This window comes from Poecilia latipinna, unplaced genomic scaffold (genome assembly GCF_001443285.1).
Source record: "Poecilia latipinna isolate Pla-1442-1.1 unplaced genomic scaffold, P_latipinna-1.0 Scaffold2446, whole genome shotgun sequence".
Lineage (NCBI taxonomy): Eukaryota > Metazoa > Chordata > Actinopteri > Cyprinodontiformes > Poeciliidae > Poecilia > Poecilia latipinna.
Genome location: NW_015115062.1, coordinates 65781 through 89606, shown reverse-complemented (window position 1 = coordinate 89606; position 23826 = coordinate 65781). Strand labels below are relative to the sequence as shown.

General features: G+C 40.6%; 2 protein-coding genes across 5 annotated transcripts; one reads left to right on the top strand and one right to left on the bottom strand.

Moving 5' to 3' along the window:
- The first annotated feature begins 2614 nt into the window (after positions 1 to 2614).
- On the top strand, positions 2615 to 10825 carry LOC106937837 (spindlin-1). 3 transcript variants are annotated; one of them, XM_015019552.1, is made up of 8 exons: positions 2615 to 2756; positions 7549 to 7618; positions 8018 to 8126; positions 8282 to 8330; positions 8414 to 8549; positions 8738 to 8855; positions 9485 to 9718; positions 9792 to 10825. In XM_015019552.1, exons 3-8 carry the CDS (start codon positions 8087 to 8089, stop codon positions 9989 to 9991), a joined length of 777 nt encoding a protein of 258 aa, XP_014875038.1. In that variant the 5' UTR covers positions 2615 to 2756; positions 7549 to 7618; positions 8018 to 8086; the 3' UTR covers positions 9992 to 10825. The 3 variants fall into 3 exon arrangements, with proteins under 3 accessions (XP_014875038.1, XP_014875039.1, XP_014875041.1); XM_015019553.1 differs by having other exon boundaries at positions 2615 to 2798; XM_015019555.1 differs by lacking the exon at positions 7549 to 7618.
- Positions 10826 to 15530: 4705 nt separating this feature from the next.
- nars1 (asparaginyl-tRNA synthetase 1) lies at positions 15531 to 23737 on the bottom strand. 2 transcript variants are annotated; one of them, XM_015019549.1, is made up of 15 exons: positions 23604 to 23737; positions 21803 to 21885; positions 21455 to 21520; positions 20933 to 21025; positions 20750 to 20839; positions 20171 to 20249; positions 20020 to 20090; positions 19737 to 19823; positions 19031 to 19252; positions 18679 to 18878; positions 18050 to 18185; positions 17861 to 17974; positions 16747 to 16878; positions 16271 to 16402; positions 15531 to 16201 (listed from the first exon to the last, which is right to left on the bottom strand). In XM_015019549.1, exons 1-15 carry the CDS (start codon positions 23644 to 23646, stop codon positions 16070 to 16072), a joined length of 1680 nt encoding a protein of 559 aa, XP_014875035.1. In that variant the 5' UTR covers positions 23647 to 23737; the 3' UTR covers positions 15531 to 16069. The 2 variants fall into 2 exon arrangements, with proteins under 2 accessions (XP_014875035.1, XP_014875036.1); XM_015019550.1 differs by having other exon boundaries at positions 23625 to 23729.
- Positions 23738 to 23826: the final 89 nt, after the last annotated feature.

The following is a 23826-nucleotide window of genomic DNA, read 5'->3' as shown; positions in this document are numbered from 1 at the left end:
ACGTGCCCCGGACAGGCCCCAGACCTGAACCTGGACCGGACCGGACCCAGACCTGAACCTGGACCGGACCAGACCCAGACCTGAACCTGGACCTGGACCGGACACAGACCTGAACCTGGACCGGACCGGACCCAGACCTGAACCTGGACCGGACCCAGACCTGAACCTGGACCGGACCCAGACCTGAACCTGGACCTGGTCAGACCCAGACCTGAACCTGGACCGGATCCAGACCCAGACCTGGACCGGATCCAGACCCAGACCTGAACCGGACCCAGACCTGAACCTGGACCGGACCCAGACCTGAACCTGGACCGGACCAGACCCAGACCTGAACCTGGACCAGACCCAGACCTGAACCTGGACCAGACCCAGACCTGAACCTGGACCGGATCCAGACCCAGACCTGGACCGGATCCAGACCCAGACCTGAACCGGACCCAGACCTGAACCTGGACCNTAAATGTTAAACTGTTTTTCTTCCCTGGCCGTTTCCTCAGGTGGAGCTTCTGCAGGACCAGGAGAGGCTGAAGGAGGAGCAGAGCAACGTCCAGAAACGCAGCGAGCATCTTCTGTCCATCATGCAGCAGTTCAAAGGAATGTAGAAACACATCAAAATCAGAAAATAGGAAGTTACTTGAAAGAGAAAGTTTGTTTGATTCTGATAATAAAGACTTTGAAACGTTTGTGTCAAAACAAAGATGGCGTCTGTTGGATCGAATAATAATTATACTGAAAACGAAGGAAGCTGAAATTGATGGATACATGAGAAATAATTCAAAACTACTGAATAAATGAATCTAAAATAAAGAAGCTGTTCAAGTGTCATGTTGAATGAAACTAATATTAAAAAAACAACCAATCAGAGCCAGGAGGAGTGTCTTAGCGCTATCAATCATCCTCATGGCTCTCAACCTCCCCCCTTTCTGTTCACCAGCCTGTCATGAATAAAGCTAGTTAGCATGGCCACAGATGACGGCAGATAAATGATTTTCTTGTAACAGTAAGTTGTTTCTCCATCATTAGCACTCTGAGCAGCAAGTACATGAGCTTGATTGAGAACTTTGTTTCTGAGTCGTAGCAGTGTGTTTCTGATGATTGCAATAATAACTCAGGGAAGAGGTGGAGGAGCTTGATTTTTCATAGATTATTATTAATATTTTAATGAATATGAACAAAAATATATCATTTTTTAAAATAAAAATTAAATAGAGCAGCTTTAAAGAAGAAATATTTTCCTGCAGGAAATGTAGAGCAAAAACTATCTTTAGCAAAAATCAAAGGTAAGGAAATGTTTTTAAAATGTATTTAGTTCAGTCCTGTTCTGTTATTACTGCATTAAATCAATTTTAATGTATGACAAGCTACAATTCGCTGTTTTACATCTTCAAAAGCTGATTTAAGAAGAAAGAAAAGAAAATTTGTCTCAGATTTTATGAATAAACACAATTTTCCCTAATTCTGTTTTGAAAAACATTCCAACATGATGATTTGGTTTATAGCTGACACAGCAGCGGAGAACAAAAGAAAACATTTCCACCTTAAATCCCGTCATTAATATCTGATTATTGTCCAATCACCACTTTGGACAGGTGGACATGTCTCCCAGCGTCTCTGTCTCCTGGCTGTCTGTCTCCTCCGCTGTCGCATTAAACCGAAGGACGGATCACTATTCAGCAGGGAAAAACAGCGTAATGCGCCAGTCCGGGTTCTTGTGTTTCCTCTCGGTCGCACTATTTGGCAGAAGGCAGCAGGGGCGGAGAGCGAGAGGGGGAGGGAGGGGCGTCAAGGGGCCGGCACAACGACCGGAAGTCCGCTCAGCGAACCAAAAATAAAAGGCAGTTTCACTAAATACTATCTAAGATGTAAAACTGTGCAAAAATATTATTTCATTTAAAGTCGGACTAAAATGTACAAATTCAGCTGGAATCACAACAACTGTTCAATATTTACAAAGTAATAACTGCATAATCCTTAACAACATTATGAAATAAAATAAACTTCCACAAATGTACAGACCTGTGATTTTACTCTATGGGAATTTGCTGCAAACTAAATATGAATCAGTTATTGTTCAGTTATGAAGAAAATACCCAAAACTGAGCCTGGATATAATGCAGATAAATTAATTATTGTGATGGAACAAAAACATAAATCCAGCCCTTAATGGCAAAGCTTTATCAAAATAAATAAAATTATTTTTGTTAGACACATCATGTAACAATGAATATTATGTAGTTTTTTTCTGTAATTTACAGTCAAGAACATATTTAAGATTAGACTAATGTATCAGACCAATTAAACTAGTCTACATTTAATAAATAAATATACTGCACAAATAAACATGACTGATTAAAGTTATTTTCAAGAAGTACTTTTAATCTGACAAATGAACATAATCAGAAAACATCATAATTTACTGAATTGTAAACACATTTTTAAAATGTTTTATTCATGCAATAAAAATATAAAGAAGTGCTTTAGATTAAAAATGTATTTTAGAATAAAATATATTTTGACAAATTAAATATAGAATAATAAGATTAATTAATAAAAAGTATTGCTATGATGGCGGCATGGGGTTTTATTTTGAAAGGCTCAGCCGGATGTTTGGCGCCGCGCTGCTTCCATCTTGACCGTTGGAGGTGAGATGGCCGTGAAGTGTCTCTGGTTCCTGTGAAGTCGGAGCGGACAGACCAGCGGGACGCCAGGAACCGCTCCGTTTCCCCGCCGGGTCTCTTTCACCCAGTTTCACGGTAAGACCGGAGGAAGCGCTCACCTGCCCGGTCTGCCTGCAGGTAAACAACCAGCAACAACACACGGAGCGTTCGTTTTGTTGGCTGCGTTCTCCCGCCGAGGGGGAGGGGCGGGAGAGGCAGCCGCAGACAGCCGGAGACCGAACCCAGTCCCCGGCTGTCTCCCCGTCTGGGACAGTCCCGGTCCCGGGTTGGACTCTCGGACTGTCCGGCTGCTGTTGAATGGACTGCGGCGGGTATCCGCCCCCTTTCCCCGTCCGATCCGTTTATAATGGACTGAGAAGATAAAGGGAAAAGGCGAGCAACATGGCTGACGCTGGCCCTGCTGCAGAACCTGCTTTTCCATTTCTCACTGCAGAAATTCATGATAAAATATCACATTTTTAACACAAACAGTCAAAGCAGCTGCTGCGGTTTGGCTTTCAGAATCCAAAACGACCGCAGCAAAACAAACATAAAAATTAAAAATGCAGTTTTCAACTCAAGGTCTTCCTCTGACTGATGCATTTTGGTGCATTGTCATATTCAAATGCAGCAGTAGGAGCAGGAAGAAGTTGCTGGAAAGCGGATTTGAATGTTTGGCAACCAGAACCGGAAAACAAGGCGGCCTGTCGTCAGAAACCTGGGCTGGTCAGTCCAGGTGAAGCGGCTCCAGCCAATCAGAAAGCAGACATGTCACTGACAGGAAGTGAAATGTCATTGCTGCTCATTTCCAAACACACCCCGTTTGAAAACCAGAGATTAGCCAATATCAGTTCAGAAACAGAAAAATCTGATTTTTCCTCTCCATTTATTAAATACATCAAAACAATAATTTAAGTGTTTCTGTTAAATTTGATTTTCAGATTTATTAAAACTTTTAGAATATTACATAAAAGAAATTTACAAAGAAGTTTCACATACAGAAATATGAGCTTTTTGAATATAATGTGGTCGTACACCACTTGGTTTCTTTTTTCCTTCCACTCAACTTTCCACTCTGTCCTTTCTTGTGGTCTGCTCCAGGATTTTGTTGGACATGATATAAAACTTCTGTATTCAACAAAATTTCTCAAAATCTTAATTTTGTGTGTAATTAATCTCTAAAATATGAACTTAGTATCATAATTGAATCACATGAACTTTTCTCAGTTTTTTTTTTAGGATTGCTGCAACTTACCATTTCAGGAATGAAAATCTTCTTTTTGTGTCTTTTTAGCCTGAAGTTTTGGCCTTCATTTCCCTTGAACAGTAATTATAAATTAACAGAAAGAAACTGAAGCATTTCTCTCTGTGTGAGATTCTAATTCAGAGGTTTTCAGCGTAGGATGATGGATATAAACGGTAGCTGTTGATCCCGTCCCAGTTTGACTGGACTGATAACGAAATGCCAAAAAACAACTAACATCGGCCGATACGATACTAATTCTAATACATTGTGCGAAGATACTGATTTTATTCATTAAAAGAAAAAACTAAAAAACCTGTTTCTGTGGGGAAATGTTATCTTCCTGGTTGCCATGGCGACCTAACAGGTTTTCTGTCAGAAGCATTTCTGGGTTCTGCCGTTTCAGAACATGAATTTCTGTCCTGGTGGATGTCTGCTTGGGAAAAACATAAATATTATTAGTTGTTCATAAATTCCAGGTTAATCTGAAGGAAATTTACTTCAGATGTTTCACCGTTGATGAGGTAAACGTGCTGTTTGTGTCCCTGAATGTCCAGTTTAGTTTAGTGGGACTAAAACAGAAAACAAACACATTTCAGATTATTTTCTAATCCCAGCCTTGGGAACGTTTTGCAGATGGTTCCTTGGTGATCCAACATGGCGGCAGGTTTGATGCCCAAGTCCAGTGCTGCACTTCTAGATGCATCTAGAAGCTCTGCAGGAATGGAGAAAGGCAGTAGCTGGTTTGTTATTAGAGAAGCATCTCACTGTGTTGGTGGGAGTTTAGATAGTCAGTCACACACTCATTCATGGCACTGATGTTCTTCCAATGAGGCTGGCAGAGAGCGATCCGATCCGTAGCCTCTAACGACTCTGCAGTGTTTCCTCAGATTCCTGTGACCACTTTGCAGTTCTACAACTCACATCCCCTGAGCCAGCAATGCTGATGCATTTAATTAGGATTTTATTTTATAGGCAGATCACAGATCAGTTTGAATGTTTGTTTTGGTCCATTTGGGTTCAGGCCGCCTGACCTGGTACCGTGTAGAACCAGCTTCTGCTGCAGGTTTGTAGGGTTTGTCTCCACCAGTTTTAAACATCTGGAGTCTAAAGTTTGTGTCCATTCTTTGTAAAATAGCTCAAGCTCAGTTAGGTTGGGTGGAGAATGTATTTCAGGTCTTTGACTAGGCCGTTCTAACTAATGAAGTATTGATCTAAACCTTTCTACTGAAGCTCTGGCTGGATGTTTAGGTTTGTCTTTTTTACCTCTGACCGGCTTTCTTATCCCTGCTGAACAAAAAAAAAAAAGGATTCCTGCTGCATGATGCTGCCACCACCATGTCCCACCGTGGGGATGATGTGTGGTGTTGGTTTGTTTGAAATTAACTTGGTGTGCTTTTACTGGCCAGTTGATTTATTGGTGCTGATTTCCTTAACTTTATGAAATCGACCGATACTTGCATGCGATCTTATCCATCGATCTTTTCTAAAATCAGCCTCCGTCCTCTTCTGCAGTGAAAGAGGTTTAGCTCCGCCCACCAGGTCATGTCTGCACGTTTGCAGTTAACAACAGTCCCTCCACTGTTGCCACTGTCTTGCTATATTTAGCAACATTTCAGACAAATAAACCGGTATGTCCAAAAGTGGAATCGGTAGATCAGGTTTTTTAAAGATCGGCCAAAGAACTGCAGTTGGTTCATTGCTAAAATGAACCATAAGTTTCTGAATTTGTGAGTTTCTACCCAGATAATGATGTGATGGAAACAGATGTTTGAAATGGATTCAGCCTAAGAATGAATCAGATGTGAAACATGTGCAGCTTAGATGCACATGGTTCACATTTGCATGTTTTATCCTGAGCCTCCATGTTGCTGAGTCAGAAGGTCGTAAAGAAGCTCGTCTTGTCTCTGGATGAAGTATTGATGCACTTGACCGAACGTTTGGATCAGAAACTCTGCAGGACGACCTGAGCAGAACCAGACCCAGTCCAGATGTTTCTGGGGGAGGAGGAAAAAACTTTGCCTTTTTCTGCACAGACTTTCTTACATCACCGGTACCGGCCGTAAATCTCTGGCCGCAGTGGCTTTGTTTGTCCAGAACCGGGCGGCGGTGTTCCAGCTGCGGTCTGAGGTTGGCACCGTTTGGCGCGCCGACCCGGTTTGTGTTCGGTTTCATCGTGACGTCCGGCATCATCCGGCTCTCTGGGGATCCGCCGATGACTCAGCGCGTCGCCGGGCACGCCTGGAGGAAAATCACCAGCAGCTGTGGCCCATTTCTGCAGAACCTTCTGAGGTTCTGGTCGGCCAGGAATGCGTTTGAGGTCTGACCATCTCCTCAGCTGGACAAAAACAAGCTTGTCATAAAACTTTCAGAGGAACAAAAGCTTCTTTTATGTTGGGAGTGAAACTCCTGCCTCCCTTTGGGTTTCTGGTCCAATCGGGTCGGGCCGTTTGGTTCTGGTCCGCCGTCTCTTTAAGGGAGTGAGCGGCTAGAGGGGCAGATGTTACGTAACTCCGACCCTGCAGATAAATGATACACTGCACGTCTCCTCACATGCTCCACTCATCAATAATTAAGGTCCCGTGTTCGGGAAGGTTCCCCTCCGGGTCCGAACCCGACAGAACCTCTTCATCTGAAGGAGGAACTGTTGGACATTTCTCAGGGTTTGAGATATTAGAATCAACCCTTCAATTAAAATCAGAAATATCTGCAAAACTTAACCGAACCAGGTTGTTTTCTCGTTTCCTACGATTGGAAATAAATAAAATAAAACTGAAACTCCTCCAAAGACATCTGGTGGAAAAGCAAATGTACAAAAACTAAACATATTTAGTGTTAAATATGTGAACAAAAGGTTTACCTAAACCTGTGATGATGAAAGAATTTTTCTGAATTGTCCCAGAAGTTATTGTGATAAATAAACAACAAATAAAATAAATGATAAAATCTCTGTAAATAAAACTGTCCTTCAAAAAATGGTTCAGATGAGACCAAAACTTTTATCATCCAGTTTTTGGTAGAAAAAGAGAAAAACAATAAATTATGCAAATGGAAATGATTGATATCAAAGTTGCATCAGTTGATTCATTGGTTATTGCGACAGGCCTTGGACTAGGCCGGTGGTGAGTCTGGAACGTAAATATGCTGCTGTACTATAATATGATAAAAAACATGAAGCATGATTCAACTTTTCTTTCTTCCACCAAACTTTCTTCTGAATGTTTCCATCTTTGCTTGTTCCTGGTGATTTGGTGATCGACTCCCCCTGCTGGTCTGGAGGATTTGGAGCAAATTTACAGCTTTTTATACTCACTGCTTTTTTTTGCTAATTGCAGCATTTTCTCTTCTTTTTCCTGCAGATGCAGAATTTGTTTAGTGTGTTTTGTAGTTTGGATCAGATTTAACTAATAAATTGAGTTTATCACAGATTCCCAACCAGTCAGCCTGGAACAGAAACTCTGGGTTCTGAATACAAATGTTTTCTTCTTTTCAAGATATTTTTATGCTGATTTATCGTCCAGCTCCAGGTTGTTTAATTTAGACTCAGCAGATGCTTTGGTTTCTAGTTTATTAAGCTCTGATTTCAAAATGAAATCTTTTAAAACTTTTGATTTTAAACTCTTTGAACCATTTTGTATTTTCCAGGTTTGACTGACTCAGTTCAGGAGCTGAAGGACGAACAGCTGCATCGACTCTCCTCTGCTGCTGAGTTCAGGTAGGGCTTTATCAGGCTGTGCTGGCATGACCTTTGACCTTTGACTTGCTGGACAGAGGGAGGTGGAGCTGAAGCTCACTGACCGTTTGGTTTTGCTAAAAAGAAAAAGTTTTTGTTCATCCGAGATCCTCAGGACTTCAATGGATCTGAAATAAGAAATGACCTTTGACCTCCAGAGAGGAACTTCAAGAAGGATTAATCTGATCCATCCATCCATCCATCCATCCATCCATCCATCCATCCATCCATCCATCCATCCATCCATCCATCCATCCATCCATCCATCCATCCATCTTCATGCTCTCTGCAGTTAATTCTGTTCTGATATTTTAAAATGGATCCTAAAGGTCACCTGAAGGTCATGTAGCCCCCCCTCCCCCCTCCTCTCTGTGGTTCCAGACCTGGAGGCCCGGTTCTGGTTGTAGCCCAGTGGTGAGGCAGCCCGGCTGCCGCTCTGCCTCCAGATGAATGAAGAGCCCACCGGGTCACAGAGACACAGCTGATGCAGGTCACTGCCTCACACACACACACACACACACACACACACACACACACACACACACACACACACACACTTGCAGCTGAGACCCAAACTCGCTGGTTCCGTCAGAGAAAGTCCGGTAGAACCGGCGTTCCTGAATCATTCCTGGTTTTTCCTCCCAGGCCATGCAGGTGTTTCTGCAAACATGATGAAGAAGAAGAATCCACACAAGTGAGTAGAAGCTTCCAGCCTCCCGGTTCCTCGTCTCACCGGGGGAACCGGCCCGGTTAACTGGGTTCTGTCTGCTCCTGCAGAAAGCATAAGAGCAGCCTGGGCCCGCCCACCAAGGTTCTGTCCCAGCCAAGGCGCAACATCGTGGGCTGCAGGATCCAGCACATCTGGAAGGACGGAGGAGGACATGTGGTGTGGAAGGGGACGGTTCTGGATCAGGTGATCTGGGTTCAGCCCGCCGGGTCAAACGCTTCAGAAGCACCGAGGAACTCGACTTCTTGGACTGTAAAATAGTTTGGATCGTTTCTCTCACCTGCTCTGTTGTAGCGCCGCCGCCGCCATCTTTGTTTATCTGGCTCCGCTTCAGGAGGACCAGCGGAGGATAAACCAACGTTTGTTTCCTCCAGGTGCCGGTGAACCCGTCGCTCTACCTCATCAAGTACGACGGGTTCGACTGCGTTTACGGCCTGGAGCTGCATAAGGACGAGCGGGTTCAGGGCCTGGAGGTTCTGCCCGACCGGCTCGGTGAGAACCGGCTGAGAAGCGACACTGCAACAATGTTTTTCAGTTTGTAGTTTTTAAGAGTTTTAATTATTTATGTATATTTAAGTTTATTTTTCTTTCCATTTTCCCCCATAATCACAAAACATTTCTGCTAATGGTTCCTGAGTAGGAAATGAGGTGAAAAACATAAAAATTTCATAAAACTAAATTCAATACATTAAAACACACACATTACTTTAGACACTGAGTTAAGTAACATTGACAAATCATTACCAAGTAATACGACACAAGGAACTTTAGCATTAGCTTCTGCTAAGTACCATGTTGCTATCGTGCTTTAGCATTAGCTTCTGTTAAGTACCATGTTGCTATCGTACTTTAGCATTAGCTTCTGCTAAGTACCATTTTGGTAGTCTTAGTGTTAGCAAAACCAATCTTTATGATTAGTACTTTAGGGTTAGCACAGCTAGCTTTAGGGTTAGCACAGCTAGCTTTAGGGTTAGCTGCTCTAACGTTTTAAGATGTCCTAGAATAAACCTTGTGTGAATTTTCTTAATTTTTTTGTTCCTTACATAAAGATTCCTGAGCTGAACCATTGGACAGAAGCTCAGCGACAGACTGCTGGGTCTAACAGGGTCTTCTGTCCACAGCCAAGTCGCGCCTGACGGACGTTAGCCTAGCCGACGCCATGATTGGGAAGGCGGTGGAGCACATGTTCGAGACGGAGGAGGGCCCGAAGGAGGAGTGGAGGGGGATGGTTCTGGCCCGCGCCCCCATCATGACCACCTGGTTCTACATCACCTATGAGAAGGACCCGGTTCTGTACATGTACCAGCTGCTGGACGACTACAAGGAGGGCGACCTGCGCATCATGCCCGACTCCAGTGAGTCTGCTCACATCCGGTGTTTTCAGAGTTTCCCGTGCGTTGAGGTTAACGTGTCGCTTGGCGTCCGCAGACGACAGCGTCCCGGCGGAGCGGGAGCCCGGCGAGGTGGTGGACAGCCTGGTGGGCAAGCAGGTGGAGTACGCCAAAGAGGACGGCGGCAAACGAACAGGCATGGTCATCCACCAGGTGGAGGCCAAGCCGTCCGTCTACTTCATCAAGTTCGACGACGACTTCCTCATTTACGTCTACGACCTGGTCAAGACTTCGTAAAGACTCTGCGGACGGCGCCACCCCGACGTGACGGAAAGTAAAAAAGAAAGCAGCTCATGCCGACGCGTCTGAAGCATTTAACCCAGCACACGTTAATCCGACCATCCAAGACAAAAACACTGAGATTAAGGGATGAAGTCGAGGGCATCTCAAAACCCTGTGGAGTAAATTATCATTTCATTTTACGTTCGACTTTAATTGGTTTGAGGCCGTTAAACCTTCCAGGATGAAGAAACAGGTTCCGGTTACTTTTTTACAGAAAGAACCACGAAGGCTTTTTGTTGAAACAAAACAGAGCCACGTTCTTGACCATCGTAGCCGATTCCTCTTGGAAAAAAAGAAGTGAAACCTGAATGTTGTTGATTTCCAGTGGAAAAAAGTTCTCTGATCAAATAAAGACGAGAAGAAGAAGAAGACTGGAGTTCTGGGAATGAAGGAGCTGCACTGTTTGGACTCTTTAACTCAGTGTTTATGATCCTTTTTAATCAAGACGCAGATATGGAGGCCCATTTCTGCCAAAAATAAAACCGACAAATGATTAGAAATTTTTAAAATCCTACCATGGATCAGTATTATCACCTAGAAAAATTAGTTTAAAGTCGTTTAAAAATATGTAAGAAAATATTTTACCTGTTTTTTTTTTTCACAGTTTAAAAATGAGAAATTAATCAGTTAACACAAATTAACAAGCCCTCACCCCAACGTTGTTTTTTAAGAATAGAAAACTTAATGTTTGGCCTATATCTCAAATTTTAGCTTATTGAGTGCATTTTTTGAGATTCCTTTTTCACCGCATAACAAATGACATCCAGAGCAGAATTTTTTGTAAAAAAAAAAATAAAAGCCGCCTAGTCACAGATTAATACCAGACAGGAAGTTGGGCATAAAAAAGTCCATCAAAACTCTGAGATAAAGAAAATAACACCTGTAAACGTCAGCCTCCACACTTCCTGACACCCTGGTAGCCGCGTCGTACTGGATTAACCTGAGTACGAAAAACTGTTTTCCCTGAGAGGCAATCAGATTTTTATTCTAAATGACATTATAAAGAATTAAATGGTAGAGAAACAGGCCCACAGCATCACAGATCCTCCACAGTACTTGACAGTTTTTCTCATTTCATCCTTTGCTTCGCAGCAGAAACATCCTGGAGTGTTTTTGCTGGAAAGCTCAGTCAGAAGCTGCTTTTCCATTACAAATATGCGCAAAACTTTTTCAATATTCCGATAATGTTAAAAAACACAATTTTGCAACTGCAGTGTTTCGATTGAATAAGAAACGCAATTAAAGTAAAATCACACGTGAATAAGTTTGGCACTATCATCCTAAAACTACTTCCTGTTGTCTTCGTGGTTTCCGCCAGTAGCAACATCCTGTTGTTGATCATGTGACTTGTGTGAAGCGAATATATTGTTTCTGTTGCAGTTTGCAAAATAAACCAATTTCAATAGGGCCAAAAAATCCACCTCATGCTAGCACCAAAACCTTTTATTGACAAACGAGTTTTTTTTTTTAATTAACAAATTTATTTTTGAAATATCAAATTGTGCAATTACATGTTTAATGTAAATGCAGCTATCGTCCTACATGATTACTGTATCAAAATTGAGCGAGATCATTTTTTTAATTAAGGTTCTTTATGTAACCGGATCAGTTGTTGAGTTTTTCATCATTTTTCAGGTTGTTACTGAAACATTTCATGCCTTCATTTCTTCACCAGGGATCCCAAAACTGTGGAGGTTGCTGAGTGTTTGTGTCAAACAGAATCTGGACATGTTGGTAAAAACCGGTGGACGTGTTAAACATCCAGCTGTTGTACAGAAAAAACCAATCAAACCTTTTCATCACATAACGTGTTGCAGGCTAATGTCACAAGTATCCAACATCCAGAGAAAAAATCAACAACTTCTTGTCTTGAAGACGTCTGCAGGTAAAAACTGTGAAGAAAATGTGGCTGTTTTTTTTTTTTTTTTTTTTTTGGTTTTTATTGATGCCAAAAAAAAAAAAAAGTCCCTTTCTTGTTGTTTGGTGTTCAAAATGATCGGACAGCTTTTTCTTGTGATTTCACTCAAGCCTTTAAATTTAACCGTGTTTGTCTTTTCTAAGTCGTCAATGAAGGAGTGATGGACGGGAAACAGGAGGCTGGAAATTTGCCCATTTTTCTGTGGTTTTTTAGTTTGTTTTTGACTCCTATCGAGAAGACGGGATGAAGGGAGAAACAAATCGGCTTCGGAGCTGAAAATAAGAAACATCATTTTTGTTCAGTCCCATTTCTTTTTGCCCTAAAACAAAAGTAGCCGTGACTTATCGCAGCGTAAACCTGGACATTATTTAAATCATGTTCACACTAAATAAACACCCACTGAAGGTTTAAATTTCTTTTTCACTAATGTACTTCTTGTTTTACTTTGGATTTAGTCCAGACTGAAGGTTTTCCATAAACCTGTTTTCTGGCTGGCAGAAACTTAATTTTTTTGTAAATGTTCTCAATCTTTCCACTGATTTCTCAGATTTATTTCCACACCAGGCATGTAGATTATGAGGATGTTCCAATCTTACTGAAAAAAGTAGCAAAATGCAGAAAGGCACTTGTATAGGCAGCTTCTTTAGGGTTAAAACATTAACAATGCAATTTAATTTCCTTCAACATTTCAAATATATTATTATTTATGTTGTTTCTCAACAGAAATATCTTGTATATAAAATGTATATCCAGATTTCAGATACCAAACAGTTTATTCTCTGTGGAGCATCATCATCATAATGTTACAAAATATCAGTAATGAGAAGAAAACATTTTATTTTGTACATAATAATCTGTATTATTCCATGATAACAAACTAATTTCTTCTAAATGCAGTATTTTATTTCGTAGTACCTCTCATTGATATAATGGTACTGCTGAACCGTCGTAGCATTTAGCATAACTGTCATGAAAAGTCTTCAGTAATGTTAAGATATAAATTTGTTTTGTTAATATGAGGAGAAATAAGCTCTATGTTTACGTTAATCGCAAAATAAATAAAAAAATACTGCAGCAAAAATTAAAAAAACTCATGCATATGACTACTTAGCACATGCTAAATAGCATCTTGCTACTTAGCAAATGCATGATAGCTTTATTTTTTTAATTTGAAGAATATACATACTAAACATTGTCAATGACGAAGTTAAAAAGTATAGCTGCAGAGGTTTAAAGCTAAGGGTATCTTTTAATAGATGCTAACTAGCATAGAGGTCTGTCATGCTATATAAATGCTAAGTTAAGCTAATTAGCCATATGCTGACCAGCTTGACTAAAAGGATGAGTTGTGTTGCTTTGAGTCACTCAGTTAAAACTTTTATCTAAATGAGATCAGAACATTATAGCACAGAAAAAGTAAAAACGTTGGCATTATGCAAGTTAGCTAGACGTTCTCTAAATGTTAATCAGATTTCACATGAAAATCGCTGTTTTACCATGAAGATTTTAATTTTTTTCATTTTTATGTAATATTACATTTGCTAATACTGTAATTGGCAAATATTAATACTATGATCCGTTTCCAGTAGTCTGACAAATTTTAAAGATTAATTTTCATCTTTGAAATATAGGCACAATGTTATTTTTATTTTTTGACAGTTTCAAAGGTTTAACAGCAGGAAATGATTTTGATAACAGTTTTTGCTCTATGCCAATTATTATTTGGCTAAAAGTGCTCCAGCATTATGTCCAAGCTAATTTTAGCTAACTGTGTTAGCTAAACTATGTGTTTGTGTAAAATGCTGCAGTGTGCTGACAGAACCAAGACCGAGTCCAGATGTTTTCAAATGATTTTTTAAGCATTTTTGTTCTGGATAATTTCACCCTATAGTAATGCTTGTTGTTTTACATGACAACTAGCATAAAGTAAAACTACAGCAGTATTCTATACAAGCTAATTAGCCATTCGCTAACTTGTATGGAAGCCTGATTGCTGAAATAAAACTGATTTTCAGTTTCTCAGATTGGAACGTCCCTATAAAAATCTACTAATGCGACTTTTTAACAAATCTCAAAATGTTGCTAGCTTCATGGTTTAGCTTTGGACTTTCATTTGTATTTTTACTACCAATATTCACAAAATCCTAAATAAAACCGACATATAAGACTTGTCACTGTTTGGGGAAAAATTTGGTGCCTTTTTTTGGCTCGCCAGAAAACGGTTGCGTTTGTAAAACCTTCAGTGTGTGAGCGTACTCCTGTGATGTAGCTAGTTACTGAGGCAGAAAACGGCCATTATTACATCTGTTCTTATACATGTATAGAAAAAAATACGTTCCCAGTGACTTTGGGTCTCTGGAGCTGTGCAGCTGTTTGGTTTTTATTGAGCGTACGACTGTGATCATCTCAGCAGGACACTGTTTTTATTAGCAAACACACCAACGGGTCGTCACTGAGCTGTGCTTTGGTTGGTTTAGCTCATTTTGCTGTAAGTGATATCAGATTATTGTGGTTATTGTTGGAGCGATTTGGGCCTTCCATCATCCTTCTGCCTTGTAATATTTGTTTTTGTATGTTCAAATATGTATGTTAATAATTTTTATTGTTAATGGACAAACTGACACTGTGTGCTTCGTCTTTCTTTGCAATAGTTTCATTTCAGCCAAATTACATCACGTTAATCAGAACTAAACTATTTTTACCCATTATGGGAGTAAAAAGTTGAGTTTCTCTGATTCCTCGGCTGCTAAAAAAAGCCCAGATCATCATTCTTTCACTGCCGTGCTCAACACCAGTAAGCTGCCTAAACTCCTGATTTTATCGGTGCTTACGCTGATGATCATGTAATGAGCTTCCAAAGCAAATTCTTGATAAATGTGTTCAATTGTTGGGTTCATTTTATCTTGAGACATATTGGATATTCAACAGCCTTTTGAGTTTTTGTAATATTGTAATTTGCTAAATCAAATTTCTTCCATTTACCTAAAGAAAACGTTGGAAATCAGTTGTGCATGGTCACTTCATTCTTTACTAATTAAATCCATAATTAAATGTGAAATTGATTTAATTTGTGAAAGGCACGTTAAAGTTGCTCTGCTTATTAATTTAATGTTCCTGGGCTGCAGGTTAAGCTGCCACTGTGGCTCATTAAACATCTGACTGGTTAACATGAGCGGCACTAATCAACACTAATCACTTTAACTTTAAGCTGGCAGATATAAATCTATAATGTGCTGCAGAAAGGATTCAGTTTTTAGTAAAATATGATTTTTGTAAAATGTCTTTAGTAGAATCTGACCGTTGACCTACAAAAACTGCTTTCCTCCAGGTCCCTTCAAATGTCATTTGGATCTGGATTTTTCTTTTATATAAACAGGCACCAAAATCACAACAATCTATTCATTTGTTTTTAACTTTGAGGTTCAACTTCTGAAAGTTTAACATAATTAAACAGTGAATTACATTTTTTGGATTAAAAAATGTAATTCTTTTAGTTTTAATTAACTGATGCAGAAATTGGGAACATTGTAAGAAGTGATGATCCGAGGCGGTTTACAGAAGAGTCCACCTGCAGGCTCCTGGTTGAATCACATTTTATTTCAGTGCAGTTTCAGCAGGAGGATTTCAGATGAAGATGCAGAACAAAAACTTTCCTCTAGTTCTGGTTTCTTGACGGGTTTCTGCAACAAAACGCTCCAAGAATCAGAAAACTGTCGAGTTTTTTATACGGGAATTAAACTTTAGGCAGAACGACGACAGAACCAGTAATAATCAGAAAGAAGGAACATTGATTTCTGTAACTTCTACTGTACATATTAATCAGATATTTTGGTGATTGAATCCTACGTTGAGCCATAATTAGCCTTTAATCCTGAACGGGGAGATGGTTTGTAGCGAGAGGCTGAATCTGGGAACTTTGAATATTCCAGAGTAAATATTTATCTGCTGAGCGTCAAACATGATCCGCCTGAATGTTTCAGGAAACCGACGACGTCTCTGGCTTCCACTTCGACACAGTAAGACATGAAAACTAAGAACTCTGCTGTAGCATGCAGCGACTCGTACGGCCTGCAGGGGGCGCTGCTGTGATCCAGAGGTGAGGGCTGGTGGTGCGTTCAGGGCCGGCAGCGCTGGATGAAGCGCGGGTACAGGCAGACGTCCCGGATGTGGTGTCGGTTCAGCAGCCAGGTGAGGAAACGCTCCAGGCCCAGACCGTAGCCGCCGTGGGGACACGAGCCGTACTTCCTCTGCAACGCCGGAGAACCGGGTCAGACCGGGTCAAACCGGGTCAAACACAGCAAACAGCTGACGCTCACCTGGTCCGTGTACCAGTAGTACGGAGTTGGGTCGATCCCCTCCTTCTTGTATCCCTCCAGAAGCTCGTCAGAGTCCCAGATACGCATCGAGCCGCCGACGATCTCCCCGACGTTCGGCATCAGCACGTCCACCTGGGGGCGACAACGAGACAACCCAGCTTTACTCCCAACATCCTTCTAAACCTGCAGCTCGGATAAAACTAAACATGTCTAAAAAGATTTATTTTATCATGTAACAACAGAGATAAATCATTTCAGAACCTTTTCTGCTTTCATCAGGTAAAACTCAACTGAAAAACATAAATCTGTTGCAATAAACTGGTAAAACTACGACTTAATCCTGAAAAAATTATTCTCGCATTTTATGACTCTATCCTTGTAAAACGTTTTTCCTTGAAATCTGAGTTTCATGAAGAGTCCGGTTCTGGACTCGGTCCTGTCCGGTTTTCTAACCCGCCTCCAGCCTCTGGTCTTACCGACTCGGTGAGGCGCCGGTCCTCTGGGCAGCGCTGCATGTAGAAGGACTTGATCTCGGCCGGGAAGCGGCAGAGCAGGATGGTCTCGTTGATGGAGTCGGTCATCAGCCTCTCCGGAGCTTCAGGGATGTCCTGAGAATCAAACACTGAGAATCAAACACTGAGACTCAAACACTGAGACTCAAACACTGAGACTCAAACACTGAGAATCAAACACTGAGACTCAAACACTGAGGCCACACAGGTCTGACTTCACATCATTAAACATCACTGAAATGTAAAAGGTTTTTTTTACTGGCCAGGAAGATAATAAACTGATATACTGTTGAGACAACAGCGCCCTCCGCTGGTTCGTTTTATAACTGCAACCATTTAACTGAATAATCAGTCACTGAAGTTTTCTACCAACGTGACAGATTCTCTGCAGAAATGCATCAGTGGTAAACAAAGTTATTTGTTTTATAAATATCAAATCCATCCACTTTCTAACACCTTGTCCCACAGTGGGAGCTGCTGGTGCCTCTCCAGCTAACGTTCCGGGTCAGAGGCGGACAGGTCACCTGGACAGGTCACCAGTCTGTCGCAGGGCAACACAGAGACAAACAGGACACACACACCTAGGGAGAATTTAGAGACCAATTAACCTGACAGTCATGTTTTTGGACTGTGGGAGGAAACCGGAGTACCCAGAGAAAACCCACCAGGCACAGGGAGAACATGGAGACTCCATGCAGAAAGATGGGAATCAAACCCAGAACCTTCTTGCTGCAAGGCAACAGCTCTACCAACTGCACCACTGTGCAGCTCCTGCAGCCCCTTGCTCAACATTTTCATTATTTTCACCTTAGAGTTATAACATTACAGCTCTGCTCTCATATTTTTGCAACTTTATTTTTGTATTTTTACGACTTCACTCGCCTTCGTACGACTATTCTTGAAATCATCTCTGTATTATTAACACTCATTTTATTTTTTGAAAAACAGTTTTTTGGGTTTTTATTAACTTAAACTGACTTATTTTTGTGCGAGTATTTGCCCCGTTTCCCCTCCTGATGGTGTGAAAACGTTAAAATCAGGGCAGACCGAGTCGGGATGAGCTGCGTTCAGTCGTCACCTCTCCAAACTCGTAGTGGGTCCCGTCGTCCTTCTTCACATCGTGCTCTCTGAGCCACTCGATGGCCTCAGTGTAGTTCATCCTCTTGAAGGGTCTCTTTGGAGGTTTGAAGTCCTGGAATCAGAATAAAAACCCAACATTAGACGCAGGGATAATGACCCAGTGGAGCCGTGGTCTTCCGTCTCGTACGGGGTTGATGTCGTAGAGCAGCTGAGCAGCAGGAGATCTGAGAACCCGGTCCACCACGTCACAGACCAGATCCTCCAGGCGGGTCAGCAGGTCCTCGAAGGAGATGAAGGGACACTCGGCCTCGATGTGAGTGTACCTGAGAAAATGACAGATGACGGGTTTTCAGCTGAAGTGACCAAAAGCTGTTTTTACTGGGCTGAAATCAGTTAAATAAAATGTTTAAAACCCAAATTAAACGTGATTTTCAAAATATTTACTTGGAGTTATTAAAAAGAGGAGATTTTAAACAGCTTCAGTTCCTCTTAATGGAAAGTGGTTGAGATTAATCCCTACATAAACATCCTGGATATCTTAAAAATGGAAAATCTAACAAAAAGAGAGATTCTATAATATTATATAGATTATATGTTATATTACTCTGAACAGCTGATTTAAGATCTTTTCTTGTTTCTTTTTTAACTCTGGGAACTTTCTTCAATCTTCCCTCAGTATCATTTAAGTATTTCTGATTTTTAATCAACTATAACGAGTAAAATTACAAAAATGAAAGTCTCAACTCTGACATATGACAAATTCACACCCAAAAAGTCTTTTTTAGTCTTAATGAGGGGGACTGTAGCTCCACTCACTCGGACAGATGCCTGCGGGTTCGGGACTGCTCGGCGCGGTACGACTGGGCGATGCAGAAGGTGTCGCCCAGGGCAGGTATGCAGGTCTCCAGGTAGAGCTGGGAGGACTGGGTCAGGTACGCCTGCTCGCCAAAGTAGTCGAGGTTGAACAGCGTGGAGCCGCCCTCCACCTGGGTCTGCACCAGCGTGGGAGGAGTGATCTGACAAATCAAAGACACAAACGTCAGAGAAGACTTCACGTTTACTGAGTGGACTTCAAGTTTCATGTAATGTGATCTAATTCACCCCACACAGCATGTAACACATTATGAATCAGCTAAATTGAAGAGTCGTCCGAGTTGCTGTGCGTCACCTCGTAATATCCGCGGCTGAAGAAGTGGTCCCTGAAGCACTGGGTCACCGTTGATCTCACACGCAGGATCTTGGAGACGTTCTCTCCTCGGATCAGCATGTGCCGGTTGTTCAGCTGGACGTCGACGTCCGACTCTTCGTTCAGCAGGTTGTCGGCGCCACCTGCTGGAGCCAAGCCCACCAGCTCCCAGAAGTCGCAGTGCAACTCGTGGCCACCGGGGGCCTGGCAGGAAAAACTCAGTTAGCATGTTTAGCACATGTTTAGTTATAGAGCTATAATTCTAGAAAAAAACACCCTTTTATATGTGGCACATAGAAATGTGAAGCTTAGTCACATTCTTAACATTTTAGCAACACTATTTAATACCAAAGTGTTGTTAGTGGCAGACATATTTCTTTTGATTATAAATAGTGTTAAAACGAAGTGGCTCAGGCTTCTCCAGATTAAATGCTCTTTATATTAAATTTTAACATTCCTATATCTTTTTATAATGTTGCTATTATTTTTCTAACATTTTATCTTTACACATTTTATTTAAATTAGTTCTGGTTTTCCCTTGTCTTGATGCAAGTTATTTTTCTTTTATTTGTATCAAAGACAAAATAAAATCAGTTTTTTTAATCACGTACTTTTAGTTTAAACATATTTATTTTACTTTTCTCATTTATGTTTTACTGCTTGGAGAAGGTGCGTTTGATTTGTTTACCTGTTTCCCCTCAGGAACCGGAGTGATGGTCCCGTACAGAGCGACAGTACTCTCTGTGGACAGCAGCAGCCCGTTGTAGCACTGACACTAAACAGGAAAAAACACACACAGGTTTTATTATTTAAATACGTTTTATACAGAAGGAACAGAACTTGTTTGAGATTTTCTAAAAGTCTTGCAGATTTTCTGAAGGTCTAAATGTTTTATGAAACTTAAAAGAAAAGAAAATATGAAAGTTTGGATCAGGAAATGCAAAGTAACGACAGCTGGAAACAAGTTTTACCAGTTTATCAGACAGAACACACTGGAGGAAACCAGTTCCATCCCTCAGCACGATGAACATCAGGTTCTTCCCTGCAGGAAAAAGGAAAGTCCAGTGAATACTGGCTCTCATCCAAGCCATGAGGTGCGTTTGATTCTGCTGCGATTCTCACCCTGCCTCCGGAGGCGGTGCACCCATCCGAACACCTTCACCCTCTCACCTCGCTTGGCCTCCAACATGTGGATTTTCACCTGGAAAAACAAACATGAGCGACATGTTACAGCTCCACCCAAACAGGATTTCTGGTAAAATTTGCCTTTGGAGGACATGAATTCATGGACGTGTTTATAGGCAAAATTAAGACGAAGCAAAGTGACCAATCTTCCACTTCCTGTGAAACTTTAGTTGTTTATGAGCTGAACTGATGGGAGTGCTGCTTAATCACTGCAGGAAATAAAATATAGTATTTTTACAAACCTTAAACCAAGAAAGATAAAATGATGATAAAATATTTTGTAACTGAGGAATCTAAAAATGGTTTAAAATGTCAAAAAAAAAAAAAAAAAAATTATATGTATATATATATATATATATATATAAACTTCTGGTCACATTTGTAAATTAAATCCATACTTTCAAAAATTCATGTTTCCATTTTGCAGCTTTTTAAAATCCAATCTCAAACTAAATCCTTCCACTTCTTGTTTTAAACATGCAATCGAATAAGAAGAATGAGAAGCAGGAGCCCGACCGTCTCAGGCTCAGGAAGGTTCGGGTCGTTCACGATCTCGATCTTCTTGGCCTCCTCCAGGTTCTTCTCCCTCCTCTCGTTGTCCTCAGCCTGCATAACAAACAGAAAGACACAGTCACAGGCACAGTCGCCACCTGGTGGATAGTTTTAGTAATGACACTGCGTAGAAACCGAACCACAAACCTCTTTCTTGTCTTTGGCGTCGTTCTTCATCTGCTCGCGGTTGAAGGCTTTCTTAGCGTTCTTCATCTGTGTTTTTGAGATCACCGCCCAGCGCTGAAGACAACACAGCAAAATCCAGAGGTTTTTACTAAATTTTATTTAAACAGCTGGAACAAACCAAGCTGCAGTTCATCTCTCCACCAGGTGGAGGCGCTGAGGCAGGTAAAAACAGCTCTGAAGCTCATTAGCTGCATTTCAATTAACCATAAAATTTATCAAACTGAAAATACTAAAATAAATTCACTTAATGGAAACATGACAATTGAACAAGAATATGTTTTTTGATATAAAAATATTTGTGCTAACATGAGACTGGTCACCAGGTTGCCATGGCAACTACTAGATCCATTAGGAGTGATGCCATCAAACATAAATGTGTGGAGTTTATTTCTGCTGGGACTTTAACTAAGGTGGATATGTGGGGAAGAACCTAATGCTCACTGTTAAACACGGTGGAGGACGTGTGATGCTGTGGGAACTCACCTCTCCCTCCTTCTGGGATTCTACATAGATGGTCGGGAACGGCTCCTTCCCAGCAAACAGCAGCGCCTGACAGGTTCAGATCACAAACTGGATTTAAGAAGTAGAAACAAAACGTCTACGCCAAAAAAATTAAAATAAATCTAAATACCGCAGGTTTTTTTTTTGTTTTGAATTATTTCAATTCAGTTAAGCTTCGAAGACTGCATCTATTTCAATATAATTAGAAAGAAATTGACTTAAAAATGATTAGATTTAGAAGTTCCCTCATATCAATCCGTCATATATTGGTCTTTGTAACAGATTTGCGGTAAAAATGCGCAGCTCGTTGTCTGCGTGGGGAAAACCTGCCTTCAGGGGAGTTTTGAAGGGTTTCTGCTCCGACCCGTCTCCATCCTGGTCGCTGCCGTGTTTATCAGAGACGTACATCTCAGCTGAGGAACAGAAACAACAGCAGGTTTAAAACATGAACGCAGAGACTCCATGATTTACCTGAAGGAGGTTAAAGGTCAGGCAGCTGACTCTGAAATGCGGAAATGAATCTGAATCATGAACTTGAACAAGGCGGATGACGTGAGGAAATAACTGCTGCAGCGTTTCTGCTCTGATGAAAGATAAAAACTCCCTGATGACAATTATATGAATTTAAGCTGAACACATTTTTGATCTGGATAAAACCAGGCGGTCACATCAGATTTAAACATTTTCCATTTTAAAAAACATTTCCAGACTAAAATTGACCATTTTCTCAACCATTTTTTAATTCAAGATTTTAATTCAAATATTTACACTAAATTTTCCTGTTAGCTCCAAACCTGAACTATGCGTCTGATTTATGGTTGTACCAGAAACACTAATATCCAAAGGTTATTTGGATTTCTGTATAAAAATTAATCTAAATTAACAAATTAAAATCCCAACCCAAATTAAAACGGCTCATTTTAACCAGAATCTGTTTCTATTAGTTACGAAGAAGAACCAGATGAGTAAAACTGAAAGTGAAAGAACGCTAAATGTTGCAACATTGCAGCAGGAGATCTTGACATCAACTCATCTGCAACTGAAACACCAGAAACATTTAACAACTGACTGTAAATAATAATAATAATTTGATAATAAACCAAAGAAGCATTTAGTCTATTCAGCCCCATCCTGAGTTTTAGATTTACACAGTTTTAGATTTACGCTTGGATGCAGAAATGGGGCAATTTTTTTACAGCCTTCATTTTTGATTGGATTCAAAAACCTGAATAAAAGAACCAGCAGTAAACTCAATGTTTGTTGCATTAAATATAGATAAAAAATAAAAACATATGAAAACAAAATGAGAATGAATAAGCAGTAAATAGTGAAAGGGAGAAAAGGGGTCTAAAATATAATTTAATTTCTGGTTTTGAGTCAAACTGAGCTTATATTTACATTAGTCAAGCTTTTGCTCCTCCTTTGCACCATATTCAGAAAATAAGCATCTAAATACAGAAACAACCTGTTTTCCAAGGGATGACAGGTTGGAAACGTTTTAGAATAACTTTTTAGTATATATAATACACTATATTATATATAAGGCCATATGTATATCTTAATAAAATTATATACAATTTAAAAAATGTTAATTTACATTTTTGTAAATTAAGTTAAAAAAGACATTTCTGTATTACATAGATTTATTACACACATACACATTTTAATTGTTTATTTGTGTCAAGTTAGATGATTATCGCCAAAAGAAAAACAGGAAAAAATAACAACAGCTGTAGTTTTCAGGTAACACCGTATGTCTTAAAGTTGAACAGATGTAACCGAAAAACCTTTTTAAATTCCGTTTTTATTAAATTATCCGATTAATGAAAGTAATCTGACTAAAAATGTTGCATTTCCTCCACAGATTGCTCGTCATATTTTATCCCTTTAACCTCCGCACTGCAGAATGACAGCTACCTGAGCCTGAATTAGCTCCCGGTCTTTATTTACGGTTTTCATTCAATCTGTAAGGGAACAATAAGACCAGTTACAGTAAAATAAATCAAACTAGAGACTCACTGATTGATAAAGCAGACATTTAACCACCTTTATCATCGCCATACCAACCCAGACACACACATGTCCCTGCTAACCAGCTAGCTCCCCCTGGACAGGCTCGTTTATCTCTTACCGACCGAGACTTGGTCCACACCTTTAGTTATCTCCGTCGCCATGTCGGCCCACTTCTAAAAACAACTCGCTGAAAGCAAAACGTGGCAACTTTGTATTAATAAAATCTAAATCAGCCGTTAGAAACAAACACCGGCGACGTCTCCGGGCTCCTAACGTGCAACTTTGCATCAGCCTACTGCAGCTTCATAGAAAAGGCGAGACAAACATCTGATTGGTCAGTC

What these genes read in the sequence shown, in the direction of transcription:
- LOC106937837 (XM_015019555.1), top strand. Translation starts at nt 8,087, where the DNA reads ATGAAGAGCCCACCGGGTCACAGAGACACAGCTGATGCAG. An exon ending in AAGAAGAAGAATCCACACAA is followed by an intron (nt 8,331 to 8,413) that starts GTGAGTAGAAGC and finishes CTGCTCCTGCAG; the next exon opens with AAAGCATAAGAGCAGCCTGG. An exon ending in GGTTCTGCCCGACCGGCTCG is followed by an intron (nt 8,856 to 9,484) that starts GTGAGAACCGGC and finishes TTCTGTCCACAG; the next exon opens with CCAAGTCGCGCCTGACGGAC.
- nars1 (XM_015019549.1), bottom strand. Translation starts at nt 23,646, where the DNA reads ATGGCGACGGAGATAACTAAAGGTGTGGACCAAGTCTCGGTCG. An exon ending in GCACCGCCTCCGGAGGCAGG is followed by an intron (nt 20,091 to 20,170) that starts GTGAGAATCGCA and finishes TTTTTCCTGCAG; the next exon opens with GGAAGAACCTGATGTTCATC. An exon ending in ACTACTGGTACACGGACCAG is followed by an intron (nt 16,202 to 16,270) that starts GTGAGCGTCAGC and finishes CCGGCGTTGCAG; the next exon opens with AGGAAGTACGGCTCGTGTCC.